Source organism: Anguilla rostrata, chromosome 4 (assembly GCF_018555375.3).
Source record: "Anguilla rostrata isolate EN2019 chromosome 4, ASM1855537v3, whole genome shotgun sequence".
NCBI classification, from domain to species: domain Eukaryota; kingdom Metazoa; phylum Chordata; class Actinopteri; order Anguilliformes; family Anguillidae; genus Anguilla; species Anguilla rostrata.
Genome location: NC_057936.1, coordinates 18,359,292 through 18,385,765, shown reverse-complemented (window position 1 = coordinate 18,385,765; position 26,474 = coordinate 18,359,292). Strand labels below are relative to the sequence as shown.

At 41.7% G+C, this 26,474-nt stretch overlaps 1 protein-coding gene across 1 annotated transcript in view; it reads left to right on the top strand.

Annotated features, from left to right (window-relative positions):
* Window positions 1-26,474, top strand: part of rheb (Ras homolog, mTORC1 binding) — a 42,888-nt gene that overhangs the window by 12,775 nt on the left and 3,639 nt on the right. The window contains exons 3-7 of the mRNA XM_064331094.1: window positions 15,521-15,588; window positions 15,989-16,071; window positions 23,647-23,703; window positions 23,794-23,841; window positions 26,050-26,131. Of these exons, the coding sequence (XP_064187164.1) occupies window positions 15,521-15,588; window positions 15,989-16,071; window positions 23,647-23,703; window positions 23,794-23,841; window positions 26,050-26,131 (338 nt within the window). The remainder of the gene's footprint in view (window positions 1-15,520; window positions 15,589-15,988; window positions 16,072-23,646; window positions 23,704-23,793; window positions 23,842-26,049; window positions 26,132-26,474) is intronic.

Sequence of the window (26,474 nt, the reverse complement as noted above, 5' to 3'; positions counted from 1 at the left end):
ATTAGATCACTGTGAATAATACTTACCTATCGATCAAGAAGAGGGACGGAGATGGGGCTTTGACTTGCTTACAGTATGTAGAAGCAGGTTTTCACCTACTTCTGTATGTCCTGGATGAGGGCTGGGGTCCAGGAGAAACCCAGCTTAGGTGGTGGTGCATCGCTCTTTTTTGCCCACATTGTGGTGTTACTGCTTAATTAGATTTGAGTTTTTTAACTATAGGACTTGATTTATCAAATGGAGGATGCAGGATACTCGGCTTTAGAGCTTTAGGAAACGTCTTGCGTAGCCTGGAGTTTACATTTGATCCAATCTGTGGTGCAGCCGTATATTGGGCTGCCAGTAAAAAGCAAACTTTATGTTAATACATGCACAGAATATTGCCATGCTGTCGCAAACCTCCAGCTCTCATGTTTACAAATGACTTGCTTTTTGCATAGTAACTTTTGCTATTTCCCTCTTTATAATTTGAATCTTGTCTGTTGACTTACAGTAATCTAAATGCAAGAAAATGCAGTTTCAGGGGGTCATTAAATTGAAACTCTTTCAGTGCTGTTGATAGTAGAACCTGACACAGTTCTGCTCGCTTCAAACAAAATATTCTTCCTTTTAGAGCTATTTTCACACCGAAGCTGTTGGTTTTTTTGCAAGTCACACTTCAGTTACACACCGATTTAAACATTGCGATATGGAGACATTCGCATATGTTACTTTCCAACCTTGTCAACATCACATGCTTGTAATATTAAGCAGGATTCATCAACATATGACCCATAAACAGCATAAATAACAATTATATGAATCGATCCATATTGTATGCATTTCTAACTAAGGTCATCTGAGTTCCCGTGCGTGCGGTTCACAGATTTGGAAGTTACTCAGCATTTTATACATTCATACAGCACTACAGATTGGAATTGAGGGTAGTTGTATCATTTGCTGCCGAAACCGGTTTAGTCTGGCACCACTGAAAATTGTTCTCAGCGGGGCGTAGATTTGATGTGATGAAACCGCTCGTCGAGGGAGTGCTGAAGAACGCCGTGGGCCTCGGCCCGGCGGAGAGAAGTAAACGAAGTCAGTCGGCCTCGTTCGGATTCCCGCGGTGCCGGGCGAGCCGACGCGGGGAACCTCAGGAATGTGCGGAGGAGCCACTGGCCGAACGAGCGTGTTAGGGCGCTCCGGAGAGAGAGAGAGAGGCGCGGTCGGGTTCGGGCGGGAGCATTCCTCGCGCGGCGCGGAGGAACGAGGCCGCTCGAGGCGCCGTCACGTCCGGCCCACGCGGGGCAGCGCGGGGCGGCGGCGCAGACCGGGCACCGGGCACTGCGCGCTGGCAGCGCTGGCAGCCGAACAAAGGCCTGCTGTCGCCGGGGGAACGTCCCATACCTCGGGGCTAACGCATGCCAGCGTTCCCCTCCTACTCGTCCTAAAGGGCAAGAGCAGAAAGATGGTGGTCAAGATAGAATATATGGCCATCCAAAACAATTCTAAACCCGGTTTATGTCAAGATTTCATATTGCCATTTAAATTTGAGAAATGGAGATGCGCAACCAGATATTTAGGCTTAATACCATGGGATAGCCTACACAATTTTATTTTGCTTGATTTTTCTCACAAAGAATATGGCTTCACAAAGCCCTGAAAACTTTATACGTAGGTGGCATCTGTGCCAATGAAAAGCTCTTTCATCTTTTTTGAGTGGACTGAAAGGGATATCAGTGGAGCTTGGCAGGATATGATTTATATGGAGAAACATTAGTAACGGCAGTTTTAAAAAATCTCTCCACGTAGTGAAAAAGTCTCCAATGACAAATGTCAGCATGTTAAGATCAAACGCAGCATTTCTCTGGACCAAACTCCTCGCAAGAAAATGTAGCAGCTTCAGCAGTTTCAGATATGGTACCGAAGTGCTCAAGCAAAATTTCGATTTCACTGGCGTCTTTTCAGTTTAACTGTCTCTGTGACATGTTCGGCTTCCTTTCAATTCTAATTCTTGACCAGATTAAGTGGATAAATGAGGCATTAAAATGGCTAATAAACAAATAGTTTAACTGCATACGTAAGTACTCAGACGTTTGCTCTGGTAAACCTAAATTATGGTGAACTGTAATATTATGAAATTAGCACATTTAACACAGTTAACAGAATGGCCTCTGTCTGTGTGCAGAGCTAAACTTGAGTTCAGAAAAATAAGCATATTGAAATACGCCTGTCTTTAATGGTACCTCGGTCAGGTAATGGTAGTAAAGCAAAGGCTCAATAATAAACAGCAAGGAGCATACAAAACAAATTCCAATGATGTTATAGAACAGCACAAGCCAGAAGGATCTGAAATTCAATCAGGTCAGGTCAGGCAGTGGGAAGCTGGTGTTGTGCCCTGCCATCCAGGCACTGCCTGGAGTCAGGCTGCCACCGGGAAGGCTGGTTAGGAAATCCACCACGAGCGACTTGGAAAGGGCTACATTTTAGTAGACGAGCGCAATAACTGAGATGGGAAAAGCATGTCCCTGAATCAGTTTTATCCTGGAATGATCCAAGGTGGGTGAATGCCTTTAGAAATTCAATGAAAAAACTGAAGAATGTTTTTAATGGTCTTCAGCTGATTCAGGGCTGAGTTACTTTTAAATGTGGCAGGTGAGAAAACACCATTCATTTTGTGTGATATGAGGCTGCAATTTAAACGACACATGTAACGTGTCACATGTAACGTATGCCTTCATGTAATGACTGCACCTTATTCAGTCATGTTAAACTGGCCATACATTTCACCAACCAAGCTTTACAACTTAATGCTGTGCAGCAACAGAAAGCCCTTCATGACAGATTCAAATAAAATTTCCTCATTCACAAATTAGCACAAAGCCATTGTTTCAGTGTATCACTCAGCCAATCACAAAGCGAAACACTGGGGCTCCTCCCAGCTCCCACACAGGAAGCATGCTTGTGGTTAATGTAGTCCAGATATGCTCAAAAAGGGGGGTATAGGCATCAGTGGGGACGGGGTGTATATGCCTTCCATTCCTCTCGCTGCATCTGTACACTTTCTATTGGCTAGAGAGGGAGCTCCTGGGCCTACACCCCACAATTATTATGGACCTGTTGGCTGTTTGTTTACACAGAAGAAATAAAATATTAATGTAAAATATAGACAGACATGAAGTGCATGAAGCCGTACAAACAGACCTCATTATTTAAATATACATAATACAGAGGCAATTAAATATTAATTATTATTTACAGATGTTTACAATTAACTGTTAATTATTATTTACGGATGTTTACAATTAAGTGTAAACTGTACTGTAATGCACCAAATGACCTACAGTATATTACACAGAAACTGTGAGCATCAGTATTGTAACAAAACAAAAAAAAAGATCAACTGACAGCATTTGAGGAGAGGAATGTCTGGAGAAATCATTGCTTAAAAAAATAATAAATTAACCCCTAGCAGTGGGTGATCGCTCAAGATGAATGTGTGTAACCAGCCAGGCTATTAATATTGCCCTATTAAAGGCTTCTGAAATCAGATGAAAGGCAGACTTTGAAGCTGAATACATTATGGCAGTGTTTGTAAGCGCTATTCAGATTACTTTAAAGTTCCAAGAGCTTTACATTAGCTACATATTTTATGTTTGTCTGTATCGATCAGATACCCTCTGGACTACAGAAGCTTCACTGCTTAGAGAAGGTTCCTTAGTTCAGGGAAAACACTGACGCACAGAATAATTGGAGATAGAGGAAATGAAGGAGCTGAACATGCTGTGTGTGATGATCGTATCTGACTGGGGTAAGGCGTGGTTTGCGTGTGTATGTGTGTGCATGTGTCCGTATGCGTGTGTGACGTGTCTGTGTGTGAGCATGTGTCCGTCCACGTGTGTCTGTGTGTGTGTGTGTGTGCATGCACATGCCTGTGTGCATGCATGCGTGTGTGTGTGCACACGCCCCTGTGTGTGTGTGTCTGTGTGTGTATATCAGTGTGTGCTCGTACATGTAATGTGTGTGTGTGTGTGGTGTGTGTGTCTGTGTGTACGTGCGTGCGTGCGTGCGTGTGGTGTGTGTATGTGTGTATGTGTGTGTGTGTGTGTGCCTCAAAGTGAGTCGTGACTGCTCTACTGTGATCCACTCGCATTGCTGTGCTGGCTGCACGACTCCGTTGGCAGGGAAACCCAGCTCCTGGAGATGTGTAGGAATTCAGCCAGGTGTCTCTCGGAAGTTGTTCGCGGCAGAGCGCTGTACTGCATTAGCGGCGGGAGAGACCCTGACCCTCCCGCAACCTTGGCTGTGTCTGGGAGGAGCCTCCGACACCTTCAGAACGGAGGCGGTTGGCCTGTCACAACGAGCATCTTTTCTGTAGCGTTGGGTGAAAAAGTATCCTGAAACAGGAGTGCTGCGGCAGTCAGCAGTTCTGGTGGGTGAGAGCAAAAATAAACACTAGGAAAGGCAATACAAAATGCCCGTTCTCGCAGTGCCCTTGATTGAACTCTCCAGGGATGCGATGCAGGCCGCTCTGTTGTAGTTTAGCCTTATCATTGGATACCACGTTTAAGGCGGTGTTACTTTTTTAAAATTACTTACACCTTTTTCTTTCTTTCAGCCAGGTCAGGTGGATGCTTAACAGCAAGCACGACTTTATCTCACCGTAAAGAGCAGTCAAACACGTTGGCTTTGGAGTAGGAAACCAATATCACAGTGGTATGAACCACCCAAAGATTCAGCAGTCAGCCAGTTCAGTAGCTCTGCGGCAGGTTATTGATGTTCTGGCTGGTGGTGGGCCTGACAGGGCCCAGGAGCCGTGAAATGATATGTTGAACTGTAGGTTTCCTGTCACCATTCTGTTTTCAGCCCAGCCACTGCAACAAGACTTCAGAGAAATATTTAGTCTTAATGCCTGTGTCATCTAAGGTAAACCAGTTGTGGAGCCAGAGCCATTTTCAGTTTTTTTTTTAATACAAATTTCCACAGAACTTAATTTTAAATTTTTGAGGTTGGTCATTTCTCTGGTGTTTTCTAATAGTTAGAAAACGACAATTATCAGGATTCATAATTTTTCAAACTAAGATAATAGGTGAGTGTAGGAGCTAGCTACCTTTAGTAGGTACAGGTTTGCTTGTAAGCAATATTGCTTGTGAGGAGCCGAGTACTGTATGCCGCACAGAAGTCTTTTCAGACTTAGGGCTGATGAAAAGGGACATGCCATCACACAGCTGTCCACGTGTGTCTAAAACTGAATCATTTTCAGGGTGATAACTTCATCATCTGGGGTCCTTCAACAACTCTCATTTACACAATTAGTTACGCTACTGTAAGAGCACAGGTTGGTAGTAAAAACTTACACAGCATTCAAAGGTACGTCTCAAATCCCTTCGGATGTCTTTGTGGAAGAGTAGAGCAGCACTTTCATCCATATGACATCTTGGGAAAATTCAGTTAGAAACCCCCACCGAACCCCTCCTTTCCACCCCAGGTCTACCATATCCAGCACCCTTTACAGTTCCCTGCACACACATGCTGGTCTCGCACTGGTCTGGACTGTTTAGAGAAATGCTGCTACTGACCATATTGATCACCCAGAGCCCACACTTGGATTGGCCAGAGGAGGATGGGCTCACCCAGGAGCTGGTTCCTCCAGAGGATTCTTCCTTTTTGCCTACCTTGGGAGTTTTTCCTTGGTGCTTTCAGCTTTGGCTGGCTTTGGCTGGGGGTTTTAAGCCGGGTTAAGCTGCGAAGCTTATTGTGCCTAACGTTTGATTTAATACGCTGTGTAAATGCGCTGGAAAAAGAGCAGCCGCTTTGTGACTTTTGTGACATTAAGTCTCGCCTCAGGAAGTGCCTCGTCATTAAAAAGGATTGATGTCGTGTTGCTGGGAGCTTGCGGTCGATTTGCATCTCCTCCAAATGCATTTAAAATGCAGTACATGAATGGTTTTTCAAAATATCAGTGACATGTAATAAATACATACACAACAGATCAAATTTGCCCCCTCTGCGTGTTGAAATTTTACAGGAAAGGTTTTGCAAATAGCTTCTGGCTGTGTGGCACAGTGATTTCAGAATCACAGTATTACTCAAAATGGCTGGTTTTTCCTCTCAAGGAATCTCAGGCAGGCCACTGTCCCTGAGCAAGGTGCTAGCTGTAACCACTTAAATATCAATGTACCAATGCAGCTGGCTCTGGATACACCTAATGTGTAAATCTGAGCTATGGGCAAGGACAGCTGCCTAGCAAGTGAACAGTAGCCTAAATCAAATCTGTTTTTACAATGGCTTCTTAAGAGGCTTCAGATTGAGTACCCACAAAAGGAGTCATTTATGTGATTTCATTCTCAAATGGAGCAGTCTTCAATGGAAATCTGACTGCAAGTCAAAGTGTGAAACTATTCTGTTCTTTTGTTGTTTAGAAAATGAATACTGACTGAGAGGCAAATGTTAATATGAACACTACAGTGAATATATGCTGTCATAGTAACCAAAATGAGGGCAGTTGTGGATGTTATTCTCTATCCTGGGTTTCTGTCAAGCATTATTGGCAATATACAGTAACCTGTGAGGGACTCATATGACTGAATTACTGGAATCACTGTTTTATCTGTAGTCAAATTTGAAATCCAGCTGCTCCTTTTACTATTGATTATTTGTACATCATTGATTATTTGTACACCAAAATCAAGAATGAACTAAATCATTTCTTATTATCCAAGATAATTGTTTGTAGGCTTCCTAATTAAAAGAGTATCTGAAATGAAGAATGTTAACTGAAAGTGTAATGTAGTCTAAATGAAAGGTACAGTGAGCTCCATAATGTTTGATACAGAAACTTATTTTTTTTCTTTTGGCTCTGTACTCTGCAGAGAGGGCTTCCTTGGCCTACCAGGCCCTTTACAATTACTGAGATCTTTCTTTTTAATGATGCTCCAAGCTGATTTTGGTAAATATTTAGGTTTGGCCTATGTCTCTGATTGTTTTTCCCCCTATTTCTCAGTCCTCATGTTGATGAACACCAATAACAGACTCCAAAGGCAATCAATAGCCTAGAATCAAGACTAGATAGCCTACTGAAAGCTGTCTGATACCTGCACTAAGGAAGCAATTGAACACACCTTATCAGAAATTCCTGTGCAGCCATTTGTCCCAAAGGTTATGGTGCCATGAAATGGAGAGGCTATGTCTAAAATTTCAGAGTAGAGACGCCAACATGTCTTTGTCCCAAACATCATGGGACTCACTGTACTAATTACCGATTACCAATAACCTGCAGAGAAAGACTAATAAATCAGCCTTTGTAAGAGACTCCTCTCATATTCCTATTCCTCCTTAAGAAACAAGTACAAGGACCAAGAAGAAATAATAGCAGTCATATAAATACCCTTACCCCATAGGGAATGAAATACATGCCCAGGTAGTGCTGTATTTTGATTTATGGCAGAAACTGGCTTTCCCAAGGTCTGAAACGGTAACTTTTTTTGATAAAGTTTTTCCAAGATGTATCAAGCTATACTACGCATTATGAAATGATTCAAGTTCCCATCCTATGATGCTCTTTCCAGTGAGAGTGGGAATATTGTTTGAAGATGCACAGCTTGGTTATTTAATAACCCACCCACTTGATAGAAATGACCGGCTACTGCTTTGACATAGGTCATGATGTTGTGTGGAAATGAGTGCCTGATTGTTAAGTCCATGGAGTGATATCCTCATTTCCAGGCAAAGTGTTGCTACCATGTGACAAAGCCAGCTGTGACCATCGAACCTCTGCCATTATCTGGAAAATGTAAATTCCAGACTTTGAAAATGAAGCTATCTTAATCAGGAATTAAAAAGTTCAACTGTGGGTTTTTAATTGAACATTTTGGATTGCTCTTTCTGTTAAGTGCGCTCCAGGGAGGAATTCCGCCCATTAAGAATGGAATTTTCAGTGAATGGGCAACAGTAATTACCCACCAAATGGGGTGATCTAGACACACTGGAAAGAATTAGCTTCAAAGACAATGCTTAAACATATTGTCCTTTTCTCATTTACCATTAGTTTACATTTCCATATTAATCCCAAGATTAACTTCACCAGGTTAAATTGAACAGCAATCATTTATTATTACTACACAGTCAAAGGCCGGTTGTGCAAAGCTTAAATGTGGAAATCACGCTACCCACATCCATTACTACATTAAAATGAAACACCTCAGCAATACTTGGCGAAACGGAAATTAATAAAACTGGCCACACTCATAGACAAGCCTCTAAGAGTTTGTGATATGATTAGCATAGCCATGCTTCTTTGATGCTGTGTGAAGCAGAGAACCCCACAACCATTAACCTCATCAAGAGAAATGGTGAGAGAAATTACATGAATTCTTCTCTTTTGTTTTTTGTTTCTTCATTTTTACTTGAATTAGCTACATATTTTAATTAGTATAAAAAAGCCAGCATTAGATGTAAGTTAAGCAAATTGGTCTTTACTTCATTAAGAAATGATGCATATGCCTGATCGACTGCGGATACTAAGGTCATGGTGCATGTGTGTGCACGTGTGTATAAACCTATTTTTTTCTTGAGGTTAACAGCTAAAAACATTTCTAGACATTGTCGGAAATTTCAGTTTGAGTGTGCATTACACAGCTGAAAACAATATCAGCACTTGAGCATTAAACAGCAGTGAGGTTGAAATGTGAGAACAGGACACGGGGGTGGGGGTGGGGTGGGGGGCGTTTAGAGAGGGCGCACCCTGAACATCGAACACAGTTCCAGGCCCTTTACGATAACTGAGCTTTTTCTTCTTAATGATGCTCCAAGCAGTTGATTTTGGTAATTATAAGGGTTTTGCCCTATGTCTCTGACTGGGGTGGGTAGCATGGTAGTGTGGTGATTAGCTCTGTTGCCTTGCAAGAAATAGGTTCCCGGTTCCGGTCCAGCCGGTTGGATCCTCCCTGTGTGGAGTTTGCATGTTCTCTCCGTGCTTGTGTGGGCACTCATATTTCCTCCAAGTGAGCTCCAGGGCTCACCTGCAAAAGAGACGTCAATACCTATGTGACCGCCCTGGTTAAATAAAGAAATAAAAAATATTCAAGTACATCGAAGCCTCCATTGTTTCCTGTCCTCCGCAGCACCCCGCAGTCTCTTCTGGCTATAAATAGAAGCCGCATCTCGCTGGAGTACACTGAAACGGCAGCGTTGCTAACCGTAGTCGACACTGCCGAGGAAGCTTCCCTCCCCCTCTCCACGTCCTTCACAGCTCTCTGAAAATGGACACAAGCCTATTCATACAGCCACTTAGCGGTTGCCAGAACGGTTGTTGGTTCATTAATTAAACAGTGTCTGCTCCTACACTGTTAAAAAGAAGAAAAAAAATAACAAGATGCATCACTGAATGCTTAGCTACAAGGTTACCTGAGGTGACATTTTCTCAGATTGGGCTGCGCGTTGAAACTTGTGAGACTTGTGAGGTGGCAGAACTCTAAATTAGTTATACTTTGTGAAATGTAGTTTGTTGTTAAATTATATAATTGGCAACTGAAAAGAGCTCTTTCCAAAGAAGGGATGATTTATTTAAACTAAAGTATGCCTATCAAATTTTGTGCAATTCTTTATTATATTGTGATATGCTTGTGTATTTCTCTGTTGTACATGAGAATTTTAACACTAATGCAGGACTCATTATAGGTCCAGACTGCAGTGTTTTATAATAATGCCATTTTATCTATGCATTTGGTGAGCAGACAGTCATACATTGCAAGTAGCCAATGAAGGTGAATATCACAGCTCAAACACTTGTGAAGGTGTTAGCAATGATGCAAATGTCAATGATTGATTAAGAAAAACATATACTAGACTTATAATAACTAGTATTTATTTTAGGGAAAAAATGGCAGCTCTTGGATTATATTTATGAATTATATTTGAGAAGCCGGATGCAGCACAGTGGTGCAGTGAATAGCACTGTTGCCTCACAGCTAGGAGGTAGAGTTTGCATCCTGATCGAGGGCCTTTTCATGTGGAGCATGTTCTCCCTCTGTCCGTGTGGGTTTTCGCCAGGTGCTCCATCTTTCACCCAGTCCAAAGATATGCGGTAGGCCAATTGGAGACTCTAAATTGGCCATAGGTATGAACGTGTGAGTGAATGGTGTGTGGGCCCTGTGATGGATTGGCGAGCTGTCCAGGGTGTATTCCTGCCTCCAGCCCACTACATGCTGGGATAGGCTCCAGCCCCCCATGAACCTGACCAGGAATAAGCAGTTGAGAGAAGAAGTAGATGAATGCAGCTCATAAAAATGAATGCATCTAGGCCTGTATAAGCGGTCAACTGTACAGTGGACCATTGAGGATGACTAATGATCTTTCAGTAGCAAATTATCATATGCTGCATTAAGGCCATGCAAAAAGTGATCCCATGCAATGAGCAGCCTTGCTCATGTGGGCCAAGCAAAGCAGGTCACATGATCCATGAACTCTTTGTAGATGTTGAATACACCATTTCTCTAATTCTTTTTCAAATGAAACTATTAGGAAGTGTAGTTCCTTATGAACTGTCCTGTTTCTTCTTGTTTTTTTATGTTGCTGTCGGTTTCTTGGCTGTGGCAGTTGTTCTTGCGAGGCCAATCGTGCAGAAACTTAATTAAAATCAGTTTTAAGCACCGCCTGAACTTCCTATCAGCCCAGCTGGCCAGAGGAGAAGTTAATGAGACACCTTCTGAACCTTGCAAATCCTCTGTGTCCAATTAATCTAATGGGAGCTGGAGACAAACAGGGCTTCTGATTTTCCATGAACCCTTATCCTTTAGGATGCCTCTTCCCAAACTCTTCCACTTTTCCAATACTTTTACAAAACGTTTTTTTAGACTGTCAGTGCTCATGTGACCAGCGCTCACACGATCAGCTGGTATACCGGATCCAGTGAACTGTAGGAATACCTCTAAACCTACTGCTGAGGTAGTCAGTCATTTGAAAAGCTAGTTTTTGTCAAATGCTACTGTGGACCTGTATGTGTTGTACAAATGAACACTGTAAGACAGGGGACTCAAACTCCAGTCCTGGAGGGCCACAGTCTGCCGGTTTTTGTGATTTCCTTTCAATCGGCAGATCATTTAGGCCTTGGAAACAAGCCCTAGAGACTCTGTAGCCAATCAATGATTTAAATTATTATGGGCATAATTTTATCCAATTAGTGCCCTAAGCACAGGAATACACCACAAAACCAGAAGACGCTGTGGCCCTCCTGGATTTGAGTTTGAGATCCCTGCTTGTAAAGTATTTGTGTGTGCATCCGCACCCCAGAGGCACATCCCACAGATTCCCACGCATAGTTGGAATCATCATTGTCCAGAGCAGTGGAACATCGGTACCTTACTGAGAAGCACTTACTCCCCCAGTCAGGCAGCCGCCTCGTCTGTACCGACATTCTAACACAGCAGCTGCAGAGGATTAGGCAGTGGTAGAAGACTTCACGCACTGCTGTTCCCTCCAAAATGAACTGATGATGACACAGTGATGCAACAGGCCTGCCATCATGATCGTGCCTTCCAAATTGGAAAAAAAGAACAAGAGCAATATATGTTCAAATTAGTCAAGTACAAAGTAAATGAAAATAGTCAACTGTTATTGCCTCAAACGCTATACACCAAATGAACTTCCTAGACGTGTGGTAATTTTCTCGTGTCTCAATTTACGTTTTATGTCTCAAAATGTGAATGGAATTTCCCAGGTGTTGTAATGAATGAATTAGAAATGCTGACATAGATGTAAGGCCACTGCATAGAACACTCTGAAATTAAGATTTCAGACAGCTTTCTGTGCTGATATTGTGGGACAAAATCCAGATATGATATGGTAACATAACATAACATATGCGGCATGGACCAAAAAAAAAGTAGGCCAGTGTAAGCCAAGCTGCATTGGAATGCTGCTGCAGCTATCTTTCCCAAAATGTCAGCCGTCTGGGAACAATACAAAGTTTAGTGTGTGAAGCAGACATTAAAGGTCTCTTTTTTCAACCTGGGTCTTATTTTTGTCAAATATTTATCAGTTCTATCGGTTCTAATACTATTTCATGATATGATACAAACTGTTTCATTGTCAAGTTCTGGCTTGTTAGACATGTTTTTTCTCTATGCCAGTAGCTTCACCACAGCATGTATGGGCAATACCAAGATATGCTACAGGTTCTATGAATCTTCATGCAAATCCAGTTTATCTAAACCTGTTATTGGGAAGTGAAAATGAATGTGAATGTTGAAATTTTTTGTCTAAATTCAAAATAATTCCATCTGAACTTGCTGAATTGACTAAGGTAAACTATTCTGTGCTCACACAAATTTAATTTTGCTCTTTGTCTGTGTACTCTGGTTCAAATAAATATAGTCAACCATCAGGTGAGTAAGATCATGGTGTGAAGCCATCAAAATGCACTTTTCTGGAAGCAGTTGAGAAGATTTAGCCATATTGAATCAGAACTCTTTCGCTGTGTGGCCACAGCAACAATACAGCAATAATGCTGTTAATAATAATTCTAATAATAATAATTAAAGTATCTGAATGCATTGGTAACCTATACAGCAAATAAAGAATTGTTATCTGTTGCTTTAAAAATAAAAAATAAATGTTTAAAAAAAAAAAAAATTGCTTAACAGAATAGAATCGGCTGATTTGACTTTAAAAAATCGGCAACCGGAATTGGCCATAAAAACTAATGATCGGTGCACCTGTAATATGGCGTACCAATTTGGATTCAGGAAAATTGTGTCGTTCGTCTTCACAAAGCGCAAAAGGCCTATTATATGTAATGTACCTGGATATGTACTGAAGCGGTTCAGGTTGCATACCTTGCTCAAGGGTATAATGGCAGCTTCTCAGCCAGGAATCAATCCCACAACCTTTGAGTTGCAAGCCTAGGTCCTCAACCATTATGCTGCCCTGCTGCTTAGAGTATATGGACTGAGTACTCCTGTGTGCCTTTTGTTTGACCCAAACTTAAGCATAGTAGAATATGCCTATGGATAACTGCGGGCATTTTTCCTCTCTCATTATCTAATGCTGAAAGCTTCTGCAGATATTAGATGTAACTAGCCTATGCGCCCATAATTTCCTGCTCCAAGTTAGCCTGTGGGTAGAAAAATTGATTTCATATTCATGGACTTTTGTACAGGTATGGTTTCACCACAGTTCCTCTCCATAAGAGTAAATATTATACTTGCAGCGCTGGTTATTGTGGTTAGATGTGCATCATACTTCACTAAAGTATGGCTTAATTATGAAGAACACAGCAATGTGTAAAATATCACAGATATTATTCCAGGTATTGCAGCAAACCGGCATACAGGGGCACTTGATAGATCCCAGTTTTTACCCTTCCAAGTTGGGTAGTCATTCATTCATACAGACCAAATCCTTGATTTTCATACTGTAGATCGTCACTAATAAAGAAGTGATTCATTCATTGTGCAGTGATTCTCTGTTTTGCTTTTTGGTGCTCAGAATCTATACTGCCCAGAGCTGCATTCATCTGCAGAATTTATTTACAATAATTTATTTATGAAATGAATATCTTAAAAACTTGAAATTACATGAAAAGCGATGAACATGTTATTCCTCTCCTCTTTTTAAAATCAACCATTCAGCCAGCAGCCTCTATTTTAATTCATCTTTTTTGTTGGAATTTGCAAAACATTTCTTTGCCATTCATCTGCCATGGTCCCAATTGTCTGTGCTTTCAGCTGTCGGTCTCCTTAAAGCGTGGCCTCGTCGGCTCCAACTGTATTTCTTGTGCCACGGTATGAGCAATGGAGTGACGCATCATTCTTTAGCTTCTGAGAGCTCCTCTCCCACTGTGATGTGCCAGGTTGTTTAAGCTGCCGGAATAATGTGGAGAAAGTGCTCGGGTAAATTCATTATTATTTTAAGTGCGAAAGTGCATTGCTCTGTTGTTAGGAGACTGAATTACAACGGCGGATTCAGTATTTGTTTTGGGTTATATTGACAATGTACCGTTTACCCAGTGCACTTGTTATGTTGAAGTCATGCATCTGCTTCAAAGAACTGTTCTTATAGGCCTACCATTCCGTGGTCTGGTTCCAGACTACTAGCTATTTAGAAAGCTGGTATCCTTCTGTTGTTAGCCAGCGGTAAAAATGGAGGAACTGCAAAAATACGAACACAAACTGTTTTATTGAAATCATTTTCTGTGGATAACTGCAGGGTTATTGATTTATGACAGATGCCGAGACCTGCATCTCTCCCAAGTTAGGATACCTGGGGTATTGTATTACCAGCCTCACTGGTCAAGCCCATAATATGAGCCTACGTAACTTCTCACTCTGACGTGGCATAACTTCGGGGATGTGCTTTGCTAATAAACCAGTGGACAGGTGCTGCTTCTGACAAATGACAATCTCATGAAGACAGGGTTCTGATTTTGTGGAACATAGTTTCCAAAAAAAAATACGAAATGGGCTCTCATGGCGCATTGTGAAAGAGTATCTATTCATTTCTTTTTTTTTTTTCTTGCAAATCTCCCTATCTATAAGAATCAAGATATTCCAAATTGATTTAATTAAACTTTTGATTGATCTGATTTAAAGCCAAAAGCTTTCTGCTCTTATTTTACTTGTAAATGTTTGCTTTGAAAGATGTTGTTTGCCCTCGGAGAGCTTTTTGGAATAATGATTCATGGGTGGCTCTTATTGAGTCATTTATTTTTCCAACTGGCCTGCGTCACTTAATTTATATTCTGTGTAGGTTGCCTGTAGAATTTAGAAGAATTGAGACCAGTAGCTGAAGGAATCCTTGCCTGATCCTGAGTTTGAATGTATGATGTAAAAGAAAGAAATATGGGTTGCATTATGGTTCAAACCAAATTACTAGCAGTAATGATTGTGTAGCAGTCCGTCCGCCGGAGAGGCAGGTTGGTCTCGGCTGCGCCGGCGGGAGGAGAGGGCACACGCACCTGGGCTGCGTTAGCAAATCAGCCCAGGTGCTTAAAGGTGTGCTGCTCTCCACAGTTTGGGGCAGAGGCTGGACGCTAACACCGAGAGCGCAGTTATGATTTTCGTTTTGTTTTATTTTGAGCACAGACCAAGAAAGACCAAGAAAGTAAACAGAGCAGCAACATTTCAGTTCGCCTGCTCTGTAGCTGACCCGCCTTCCCGGCCAAGTCCAGCTCCTCCAGCATCCCAGCTGAGGATTTCTTTCTCGGTCTTTCGTGCTCAAAATAAAAAGCAAATGAAAATCATAACTGCGCTCTCAGTGTTAGCGCCCGGCCTTTGCCCCGAACTGTGGAGAGCAGCACACATTTAAGCACCTGAGCTGATTAGCTAACGCAGCCCAGGTGCGTGTGCTCTCTCCACCAGCCGGCGCAGCCGGGGCCAATCCGTCTCTCCAGTGGACGGACTGCTACAGATTGTTTCATTTCCCAGTAAGGGAAGTAGTACTGTATGTGGGGATGGTTTGGAATGTTGACAGCTTAAGTGGACATTGTTGTGTCTGGGATGCAGATTTATTTTGGCTGGTTCCTCACTCTCTTTGCTCTCCTTCACAGCATTTACAAAAATGATCACAGTAAATGGACAGGAGTACCATCTGCAGTTAGTAGACACAGCAGGGCAGGTAAGTTGTCATTGAATTAAGTAGTATTTCCTCCTATTACAACATCATTCTGTTGTGTCATAATTGATATTGTGTATCCTACACGATATTGCATTGCCTTTTTTTTTATCCCATATGACTTTTCCTGACAGACATGCTCTGTTTTTTTATACATAGCATTTACATTGCATCCATTTATACAGCTGGATATATATACTTGAAGCAATGCAGGTTAAGTACATTGCTTAGGGGTACAACGGCAATGTCCAAGCCGGGAATCAAATTTATGACCTTTAGGTTGCAAGCCCAGCTCCTTACCCATTACACTGCACTGCTCCCCCTCACTGCTAGTCATTCCCGTTCAGTCAGAGCATATTTGTGTTTGATCCCTTTAAAGACCTGCTCTCATTCTTTTTTCCAGGACGAATACTCAATTTTCCCCCAGACATACTCCATAGACATCAACGGCTACATTCTGGTGTATTCAGTCACGTCAAACAAAAGGTGGGCAGTTAACATTTGTACATGGAGTTTAATAGCGTGGTGAAGTAAGAATGAATTATTATCACTGTATGAATTGTCTTGTATTCAGTGTGTCACTAATACTGAATTGCTCTAGTAGGAGAAAATTAACGGCTGTTCTTTTATGGATGTTAAGACTCAGTGTATTTGAAATGCTTGTGCCATCCTTTAGATATTTGTTTAGGGCAATGTAATGCCCTTACGTGAGGTTTCAGGTTAAACCGTCTATAAACACATCGCAATCCAAGTATTTTTTCCATTTCACTTGGAGTATTTCTGAAACTTTAACAAAAAGCATGAACCAATAATTAAATTATGTTTATGGTTCTAATGCTTGTCTGAATATTCTTAGTTTTAAGGGTATTCTTTTTAGACTGAATTGCAGTGTCCCGATCATTGGGACTCACCTGGACCAGAGATGCCAAGTGTCAGATATTACAAATTGGCCACTAGCCTATATTTTGCAACATACTTAATGAATTCGCATATTTTCCTAAATAACTTCCTGTCTATAGTCAACAGTCTTGGGCATGATGTGCTGTCAACCATGACTAATCCACTTCTGAATTTTCATCAACCACCCACATGGTGCCAATCAACACACGCTCCCAGTCCAGACTGATCTATTATTCAGTTCATATCATCAACTCAGTCTGACTGCGTTGCACTGTCTCACTGTTTATGGATGTGCGGTTATGGGCTATGCAGCTGCAGTACCAATAGAGTACCAATGAGTAGTTCTTTAGTTTTTTTTTTTACATTCAGCAGTAAGTAGTTGTTTGTGTACCGTTATGAAAAATAGGATATGGTGTGCTGGCAAGCCGTAATAGAGGTATTGTCATGTTGGGGTGCGAGAAAGGCTGTATCATCAAAGTATTCCAAGTATGTGGTGATGGGGGAGGGGCTGACACAAGCATTAGTATAGAGGGTATATGCTAGATATGTCTGAAGATATCTTTATTAACTTTTTAAGGAGCAGGTTTTAAATAGATGGAATCATTATCAATCGAGTTAATAATCCTTTAGTCATATGGTTGCAGGTTTAATTGATACCTGTTATTCCAAATGAGGCCACAGTTGGAAGAATGTATGCTGAGAAACAGGACTGAGAAATATTTAAGCCTACTCCTTACACTTGGGTGCACAATTTATTATGAAAAGCATATAGTTGTGTCTTTCTGCTGAACTTGGTTTAGCTTAATATGTCAGTTTTTCTCTGAATGGTATTAGTGTGATGAGGCATCTACTCATTTAATTTTGTAATGAAATGCAGAAGTACTGTAAAGAAACAAGTTATCTAGGTGGCCTGACCTCTAGCCGTCAGAACCATTTCTTTCATTATAAATCTGCTGTAAATGGAAAAACGCAGATAATGGCCATATGTTGCAGCTGTTGCTTCAAATTGCCGTTCTGTTGGTGATGGAACATGCTGTGCATCTGGGCCATGCCCATTATCAGCTGGAGACAATATGAAATCTGTGTGTGCGTGTGTGTGTGTGTGTGTGTGTGTGCGCATGCGTGTGTGTGTGTGTGTGTGTGTGTGTGCGCGCGTGTGTGTGTGCATGTGTATGTGTGTTTGTGTGTGTGTGACCCCTTTGAAGGACCTCAGCCTCTCAGCTACATTTCAGACAGTTTTGAAGGAGCTTAGTCATACAGTCACATTTCAGACAGCTTGGAAGGACTTTGGTCCCACAGTCACACTTCAGACACCTTGGAAGGACCTTGGTCTCACAGTCACATTTCAGAGAGTTTGGAAGGACTTTGGTCTCACTGTCACCTCAGGTCACGCCTGCAGTGGCCTGGACAGGACACGTGGAACCTGATGTCCTCCTTGAGACTGGGACAATCCACTAGAGATGGAGCTGTATTAACATTTCATCGGAGGAAACTTCCCCTGATACCATTATCAGATTTTCTGTCAATTCAAAATGGTCTTGAATCAATATTTCTGCATAATATTATTCCATATCTGGCTAAGGAGGCAGCATGCTGACTCAACTTACAAGCCAGGCAAGCTTACTTACCAAAAAAGGAGCTAAGCAAAATGTAAAAATATAGCTGTAAGCATCAATTCTAGCGGCCAGTCATAAGCTTAGGTCTCCCTAGACAGTTGTACAAGAGGGCAGTAAACAACTGAATTGGCTAATTTAGATTTACCTGCATAGCTGTAAGATTTTATATTTCTATATTTAAACTGTTTATTTTTGGAATCCTTTGAGTATTGTCTTGTTTTGTCCTCTCAAAAAAGCAGGATTTAAAAAAGTTTTTTAATGTAAACAAAAACAAATTTTTATACGGATTTTACAAATAAGTGGTTCCCTGTGTCCCACTGACTGTGTCAGAGATTTCTAAGGCATTTTTTTTTTTGCTTTAGAAAAAGAAATTGGCACACATTTTCTCCACAGGTGCGTGTTTGGGCTGCACACTCATGTGTCAGTTCAATTCAGGGAGAGCAGTCGAGTACATGTACTCCTCAGAAACATGCAATGCAAGCTGCTGCTTCTCTTCTCTCGACGGCCCCTTCCGGGCTACTGGCCACAGTCGCCACTGGCACGCTCCAGATTTTATAGCAGATCATGAGACCCATCCACGCATGGAAGCAGTTTCTTAATAGGATGAGCCGCCCAGCAGCCCTAGATTTACTTTGAGCTTCATGCATGAGCTTGATTTGACAGTTCTGCATGATGTCTGCACAGAAACATTGGCAAAACCCAGCTGTGGTACCGTATTATAGCCACAGAACTGTATGGAACGTATTGTATCTACATAAGCTAGCTAGCTAATAGGAATGTCACAATTATTCAAATAAAGATCATTCTGTGATCAGATAAATGTTTATGCTTCAAGACCATAGGTACATAAAGCATCCAGTATATCTTTTGAAGTTCATTATTTTCATTCAATTAGCCACACACTGTATTTCCAATTCATTGCATAGAAAGATGATGTAATTTCAAGACATTGGGTTTACTAGCAGCACTTAATAGATAGGACAGAAGTATTACGGCCCATTGCATCTTAATTCTCTCTGTATCGTTTCAGTGTTCTCTTGGAATCTTAAGTGGATGCTGTAGCTTAACAAGCAAGCCTTTAAACATCATTGTACTTTCCCTCCCATATCTCGGATAACTCTCCATGCACACTCCATTGCCCTTGTAGGGCAATGTTTCCAGCTAGTCAAGTGAACACAAATATAATTGTATCAGAGTGAGGAGATTCTGTTAGGCAGCTCGTTGTATGTTGAACAGCAATACTGTATGAGTTTCTGTCTGTTTTTGCAACAAGGTCATCTTGTGTAATAATCATTTTCTACCAATACACGTTAAGTTCACCAGCAGGAAAACTATCTTTCAGTAATGAATGTTAAAATTTACAATTTAGTAATTTGGCAGGTACTTTTAGCCAAAACCTCTTATAAAAGTGCATTTCATATGCTATGCAATCACTGGTAGAGTTAGAATTAGGAAAAGATGCAATCATGCAAGTGTCACTGTCACTGTTAACATCTTTGAAGGGCATAAATATTTGGGTAGGGTTGAAAGGAGGGTATTTGCAATATTTAAGAAGGTATCATTTTTCTGTATCCAAACAACAGGGCCCTTGAATCCATATTAGAACTGAAAACTACTTTTTTCTTCATCGTGAAGCCTTGTTAATGTGGTTGCACGTAGTCAGTGTCAGCAAAGATGTTTCATGTAATTTATGCTTACTTCTGTTAGAAAATACTGCCTTGCCTAAAGTGTGATTTGTGCCAGACACAAATTTATTATAGTATATCTCGTGGTAACACATTGCTGCTGGTACTTTGCTTACAGATCCGTAACTTTTCCAGAACTTTCTGAACAGCAGTTTTCTGCAGTCTGAAACAGGACATGAAGGCAGTTTGAGAGCATGGAGCCAGGACTAGGGCTGGCTAAAAGTGGGGTATGAGGCATGAACAGTATGATGAGGAGAGACTGACCACCCACAATAGGGACCTCCCTGAGCAGGACATGCTGAGAGACATTGCTATACTGAGAGCTGTCCATAGTACAGACCTGCTCACTGCAGGAGAACACCTGCCAATTCTACAATATAGTGCAGTGGTAAACAACCCTGTTCCCATCCCATTCTGTTGGTTCTCATTTCAACCCTAATTTGACATGTCTGACTCTGCTAATTAACAGCTCAGTGCTGATCTTTAGCTATTGAAGGAGGTGTGCTTTGTCAGGGTTGGAGTGAAAACCTACTGGATAGTAGATTTCCAGGAACAGGTTTGGTTACCACTGCTATATTGGTAGACCAATTCTGCACCCACTTTCCATGAGTCCGTTTACTAAGGTACTGGACTGTGCAATATCACACATATTCTGCTCCAGCTCCTCCTAATTGGCCATCTCTCTCATTTCCCATTTAATAACTCTAAAATTACACATTTTTATGGCATAATTGTATCAGCCCATGGATTTACACTGATTTGCACTTACAATATTCATGTCCACATTTAGAAAATGATGTCAAAGCTTGCAGCTGTCAGGGACTGTTTAGATTTTGGCTATAAAAGTCAAATTTAGACGATTCTGTACTCTCCTAACAGTTTTTTTCTTTCTGTCTCTGCATGACAGTGTCCCCGAGCACACAGCTAGGTTCATATAGAAATGGTTTTGTCGAGAACGGTGGCCTGTACAGAGCCCTGATCTCCACCCCATCCAACACCTTTGGGATCAATTGGAAAGCCAGTAGTGAGCCAGGCCTGATCACCCAAGCAGTGCCCAACATCACTAATGCTTTTCTGGCTGAATGGAAGCAAATCTATACAGCAATGCATCTAGTATAAAGCCTTCCCAGAAGAGTGTAGGTTGTTTTAGCAGCAAAGGGTGGACCAACTCCATATTAATGCCCATAATTTTGGATGAGATGTTGAATGTCAGGTTTCCACATACTTTTGGCCATGTGGTGTATTTTCATTAACAACATTATGGTAATGGATACTTTGTAGTATTTTTGTGATATTTTCTTAAGTTTTTTTGATAGCTTATTTATTATAAGTAACCCTGGATGAGGGTGTGTGTTCAGTTATGTTTATGGTGATCACAGTTGTGTGTGGAAGTATCTTAAGCACTTAACTGTTTTTTTTATTTTTTATTATTATTTAAGTGGAATTAGTGATTTTAAGTAGTCATTTGTTATTTTATGCCCAAAGATCTCATTTTCAAATCTTATTTCCAGGGAATTAACACAGGCACACATCAAGGGCATTGCCGATTTGTGTTGGAAATCATAAATTTCTCAAATGCCAAAATTAATATCAGTATTTCTACGTGTTGTGACAAGATTATCACGTTTTGTTTTTAAGTAAGGCCATTATCAGCCTTGTCCAAGTGAAACACATTCCAGTACATTTAAACATTCATTAACTACTCCTCTAACTCCTGTATAAACATTACAAAGGATTATCGCCCATAAACATAGTTTCCCATAGGACAGAATGATGCCTAAAAAGATTAAGGGGTGGGAATGGAGGAGATTTTTCTTTTGATGTAATTTAGTCTAATTAACTGGATATTGGTATGCTTTAACACGATAATACCCCAATGATCCGATGATATTTTACCCTTGAGCAAAGTGCTTTGCATATATTTAGCATATTTTACTGGAATATTTCAGCGTATTGGAGCAATCCACCCAATTTAGTGGTAACAGTGAATGTTACACGTCTCGTTGATATTTGTAGGGCTTTATTTTCATTTTGTATGCTACATCCTTGCAGTGTTTATTGCAGTTAGATGTACGTCCATGGGTGGTTTATTTCAATCTGTTGTTTAATTTAAATATGTTCACCTCCAATTGGTACTCGTTTGTTTAATGTGATGCAGTGACTGATGTGACTCATCCTGCGGGTGTTACTTTTGGTTAAGCCGCAGCGCGTTGAGTTGTGTCTCTGACACTGAGGAGGTTGCGCGGGTATGTTAGCTTCCCCGATGAAGCCTCTCTGCTTTCAGACAGTGTTGCCCTTTCGCATTGCTCTGATCAAAGTGTTCGTATTCATGTGGACGCCGCGTGTTTTTCACTCCGCAATGTGGGACGCTGACCCCCTTTTATCCGTCAGGTGCGGTCCTGCGGCATTGTTAAGCTGTGCTTCTCGTCAGGTGGGCGGGAGTCTGCCGGCGAGTGGGGGGAACTCTTTGTGCGCGCTCTACTTTCCACAACGAGAACTCATTCAGTTCACAAAAGGACGTTTCTGCAGTCGGACCATTCGATTAAATGACCCAGGAAATTTGTTTAACCTGCTGGTTCACACTCAAGGGGTGCTACTGTGTACAGTCTGGTGTTTTCATTTCACAACTAGGACCTAGTAAGGCCACCCCTCTGTTGTGAATTGTGTAGTGATGCATTTATTATGCAAGACTGATAATTCCATGGGACTGTTTTCTACTTCTATGCAATTAGGAATAGTGGCATGGTGGTGCAGTGGGTAGCACCGTCGCCTCATATCAAGAAGGTCATGGGTTCGAATCCATCGAAAATGGAGTTTGCATGTTCTCCTCCTGTCCGTGAATTTCCTCTTGTTTTCACTCTGAGATGGTGTGTGTGTCCTGCGATAGATTGGCTGATTGCAAAATGTGAGCTTGTAACTATGTTTACTGGCACTGAGCATGACTGTAGAATGGCCAACTAGTGCTGGTAGCTAGCTATTGATTGCTAATTTTCCAAACCACTAGTTCATTCAAAGGCAGCTTCATGCAGAGTCTGTAAAGTACTGTGCCTGAGAGAGTGGTACCGCAGCATCCCTCCCACATCTGTAAGAGGAGGATGTGGATACGCCTATCTGAAGTCCAGGCCAAGGGCTTAGACTAGTGTCTTAGCTTGGGCAGAAACATTAGCTGTCTAGGTTTATACCCATAGTACACTGCAGACCAGTATTGGCTTCCTGAACCCAGGCTCCCCTCCCTCTTCTCATTAACTGCAGTTGATTGAACTTCAGCCAGTTCTAATTAGCAGTGTACTTCGTGTTTGCTGTTATAGCGCTTTCACCTTTGGCTGCTTTAATTCATCCTCTTCACTGCGCACTTGTGTGTATCAGTGGTTATTGCAGGATTGTTTTATGTAATGACTAGTATAAAAGTACAAGTAGTTCTTGAAAAGAACAGCTGCCAAATGAATCTATTTAAATGTTAAATTGGTTCCATTTTCACAAAGGAACCATTTGAACATAAAGATTTGTGTAAATGTAAATGTTAGGTGAGCCGATACAACTGTTTGCATTGACATCAGATTAAAGGTTAGTTTCTACATTTTTCATCCAGTATGTGTGTGTAAGTGGTGCTGCAAAATGCATTCTGGGATCATGTGGGAAAACTAGTGATGTGCAAGCAACCATATTCTGACTGAAGCCATAACTGATTTGTAATTTTTTTTTAGTTTTTTACAACTGTAGTTTGAATTTTTTAACCTCAGGACACATACATCCTCAAGTAGCTATATGTATTCATGGCTCATGTATTCATCAGTGACAGAGAAAGTGTTTTAGTATTCTGAATCATTAACAATCCCTTGTTTTGTATCCTTGTTTTACAGTTTTGAAGTAGTAAAAGTTATCCATGAAAAATTGTTGGATATGGTGGGAAAAGTTCAGTAAGTATTTCCCCCATTTCTTAAACTGGATTTAGATTCGCACCATCTGCTCGCAAAGTGATTGGCTGTATTTTTTTTCTCCTTCCACAGAGTGCCCATTATGTTGGTCGGAAACAAGAAAGACCTACACATGGAACGGTACGTCGCGTCGTCCGGAAACGTAGCGGCCGGGGACGGAAATGCGCTAGCCCGTCTGACGGTGCTGCGGTACGCTCGGGGGACGCCTGACAGAGCGTGCGCTTTTCGACACCAACCCCCAGAACGTGGAGCGTGGTTTTGATGAGCGGCTGAATGAGCCAATTGGAGGGCTGAGCGTTTGTGGGAGATTAAAATGCTGAGATGGGTTTGAGATGGCAGGTCTCCACGACAGTAGAGCCACTTTCTTTACTGGGTGGTAATGATGTGCAGGTTTGTGTTTGTAGTGGTGAATGGAGTTCTTTTAAGATTGGTGTTGAATAAAATACCATTTTTAAATCATTTTGCCTATTTCATGGAGTATCTATAATATTCCTACCTTCACCACCATTTTGATCCCTTGGTTCTATATGCATGTAATTAATTAAATACCTGCAGCTTCCCACACATCTCTTTTTAGTGGGCACCAGTTAAAATGTTGGGTCTACTGTATGTGTGGGCCTGAAGCCTTTGGGTTTTGGCTAGATCTATTTCACAGGCTCCATGCTGTAGTCATTCATATGCTAATGGCTCTGGGCTGCAGCATGCCCTTAGTTTCCAGGCTCTTGCTGTATTTCAGGCTTCTGTACGCTGGGGAACGAGCCTCCAGCTCCTGTACTTAGTGTATTCTGACTAATGCTCTGCGGAACGGCTGCGTGGTGCAGGATCCGTAGGTCTGACGCTGAATATTCAGCAGCTCCCAGAGGCCTGGTTGGAATCGGAAACTGGTTGCAATGCGTCACAGAAATGGGTCAGCGAGCACCCTCTCGCCGTTCCATCGGGCCCGAAGCAGGAAATAGGGCATTAACGTTTTACAACAGGAAGCTTATTCTCATGCATGGCAGGAAGTGACGTCATTCACAGATCCACACAGACGCCAAGATATGTTCCATTGTCCCCTCTACAGCTCTCGTAGCAGAAATGCAGACTGTTGTGTTATTATGATTATTATTATTATTTCAGATGCAGTCATCCATATTCATGATAAATTTGTCTGAACACAGTACTTTGTTTCTCAGCAATTACATTAATGTTGTTACCTATCTCATAAATGGTTACATAACTTTACATTGTCACATTAAATTTTCATCTAGTGTGGTATTGATTTTCACAAGTAAGAGTTCCACCATTGTTTCTCAACACAAGTTCCTTATAAGAAACCCTTTGGCATTATGTCAGGGAAAAAAGTCTCTCCATTTATGGAGGGACAGGTATGCGCAGGTATGCCCAGAAGCCTGAGGCTCTGCCCTTACATTGTATTGATTTTTGTACAGCAGTAATTCAGTGCGGGATGGCCTATCGGATGCTGCTGCAGTCAGCAGTTTCAGTGCAGTGTGTTTTAGCTGTCCATTTGCACTGGCCTTTCAGTAGTGCAGTTAACACTTTGCTCTCCTTGTGTTACATTACTCTTGCGACAACTACTCCAGAACATTATTCCTCATTTCTACTGGTTAAGTCATTTTATGAGGACTTGGCATCCATGCATCTATGGAGAAGAGCATTTAGGCTCTCATCTTTTTCTTTGTTGGTCAGTTTTTGTATCAGAATGAGTTGCTGTTGTCCAGTGTTGCACACACTCTTTTGTGAGCAGTGTATTTTACACTCAGATATTTTACTAGTGAAGCCAGCATTAGGGTACTATAACGGTGCAGTGCAGTTTAATTATGCCAAGCATGTTTCATGAGCTCCAACCGGGTTAATTGCAGGAAAGAAAAATCATTATCCTGGAAACTTCACAGGGACTAACCCAAAATAAGGAGAGCTGAAGCACTCAGCGCTCAGAAATCAAAGCACCTTTAATAGAACAGGTTGACTGACGTTTCGACATCCGAGATTTCTCCGAGTCATCAGAAAGCAATTGCAGTCTCTGTGTAGTAGACCCCCCTCACCCAATCAGAGTATTTTTGACATATAACAATACCAATAAAAACAATTGACCTGCCTGACATGTCAGTTAAATGCAATGTGACTGGCTGTGGAGTGTTCACCTGGATAACAATATTTTCATATTTCCTGCAGCTGACCCATTTATGTGTGTCACACACAAAAATGTTTCTGGTATGAATGTGAAGAAAGCAAAGGGTGCCAATTGAGCAATGACAGAGCAAGGGCTGAACTGTTTTAATAGGTATGGCATTAACACAGTAGGTTTCTCTGTGATGTGTTTTGTAGGGTAATCAGTTGTGAAGAGGGGAAGGCCTTGGCAGATTCCTGGAATGCAGCGTTTATGGAGTCCTCCGCTAAAGAGAACCAGGTAATGGCTCGCTGAGACCCCGCCGGGACCTGTCCTCTCCACGTCTCCCCTTCGTTTCCCGCCTCATTTCTCCTCCCTTTCCTCACGCCGGGTTTGAGACCTCGTAATGCACGCTTGTACACCTCCGCCTTGTCTCTTTACTGACCTCCTTTAACGATTCCGCCCCGCTCTGCGAGCCTCCATTTGCTCACGTCTCACTGAATGGTGCCACTTTGCTAGGCTCGTGTGTTTTTCTCATAATCCATTTGATTGTTCCTCTAATAACCCATCATTTTGCCTTCATAATGAGTGCGGGCATGGACCTGAATTGCCCCTTACACTGCAGCGGGGAAGAAAAAAGAAA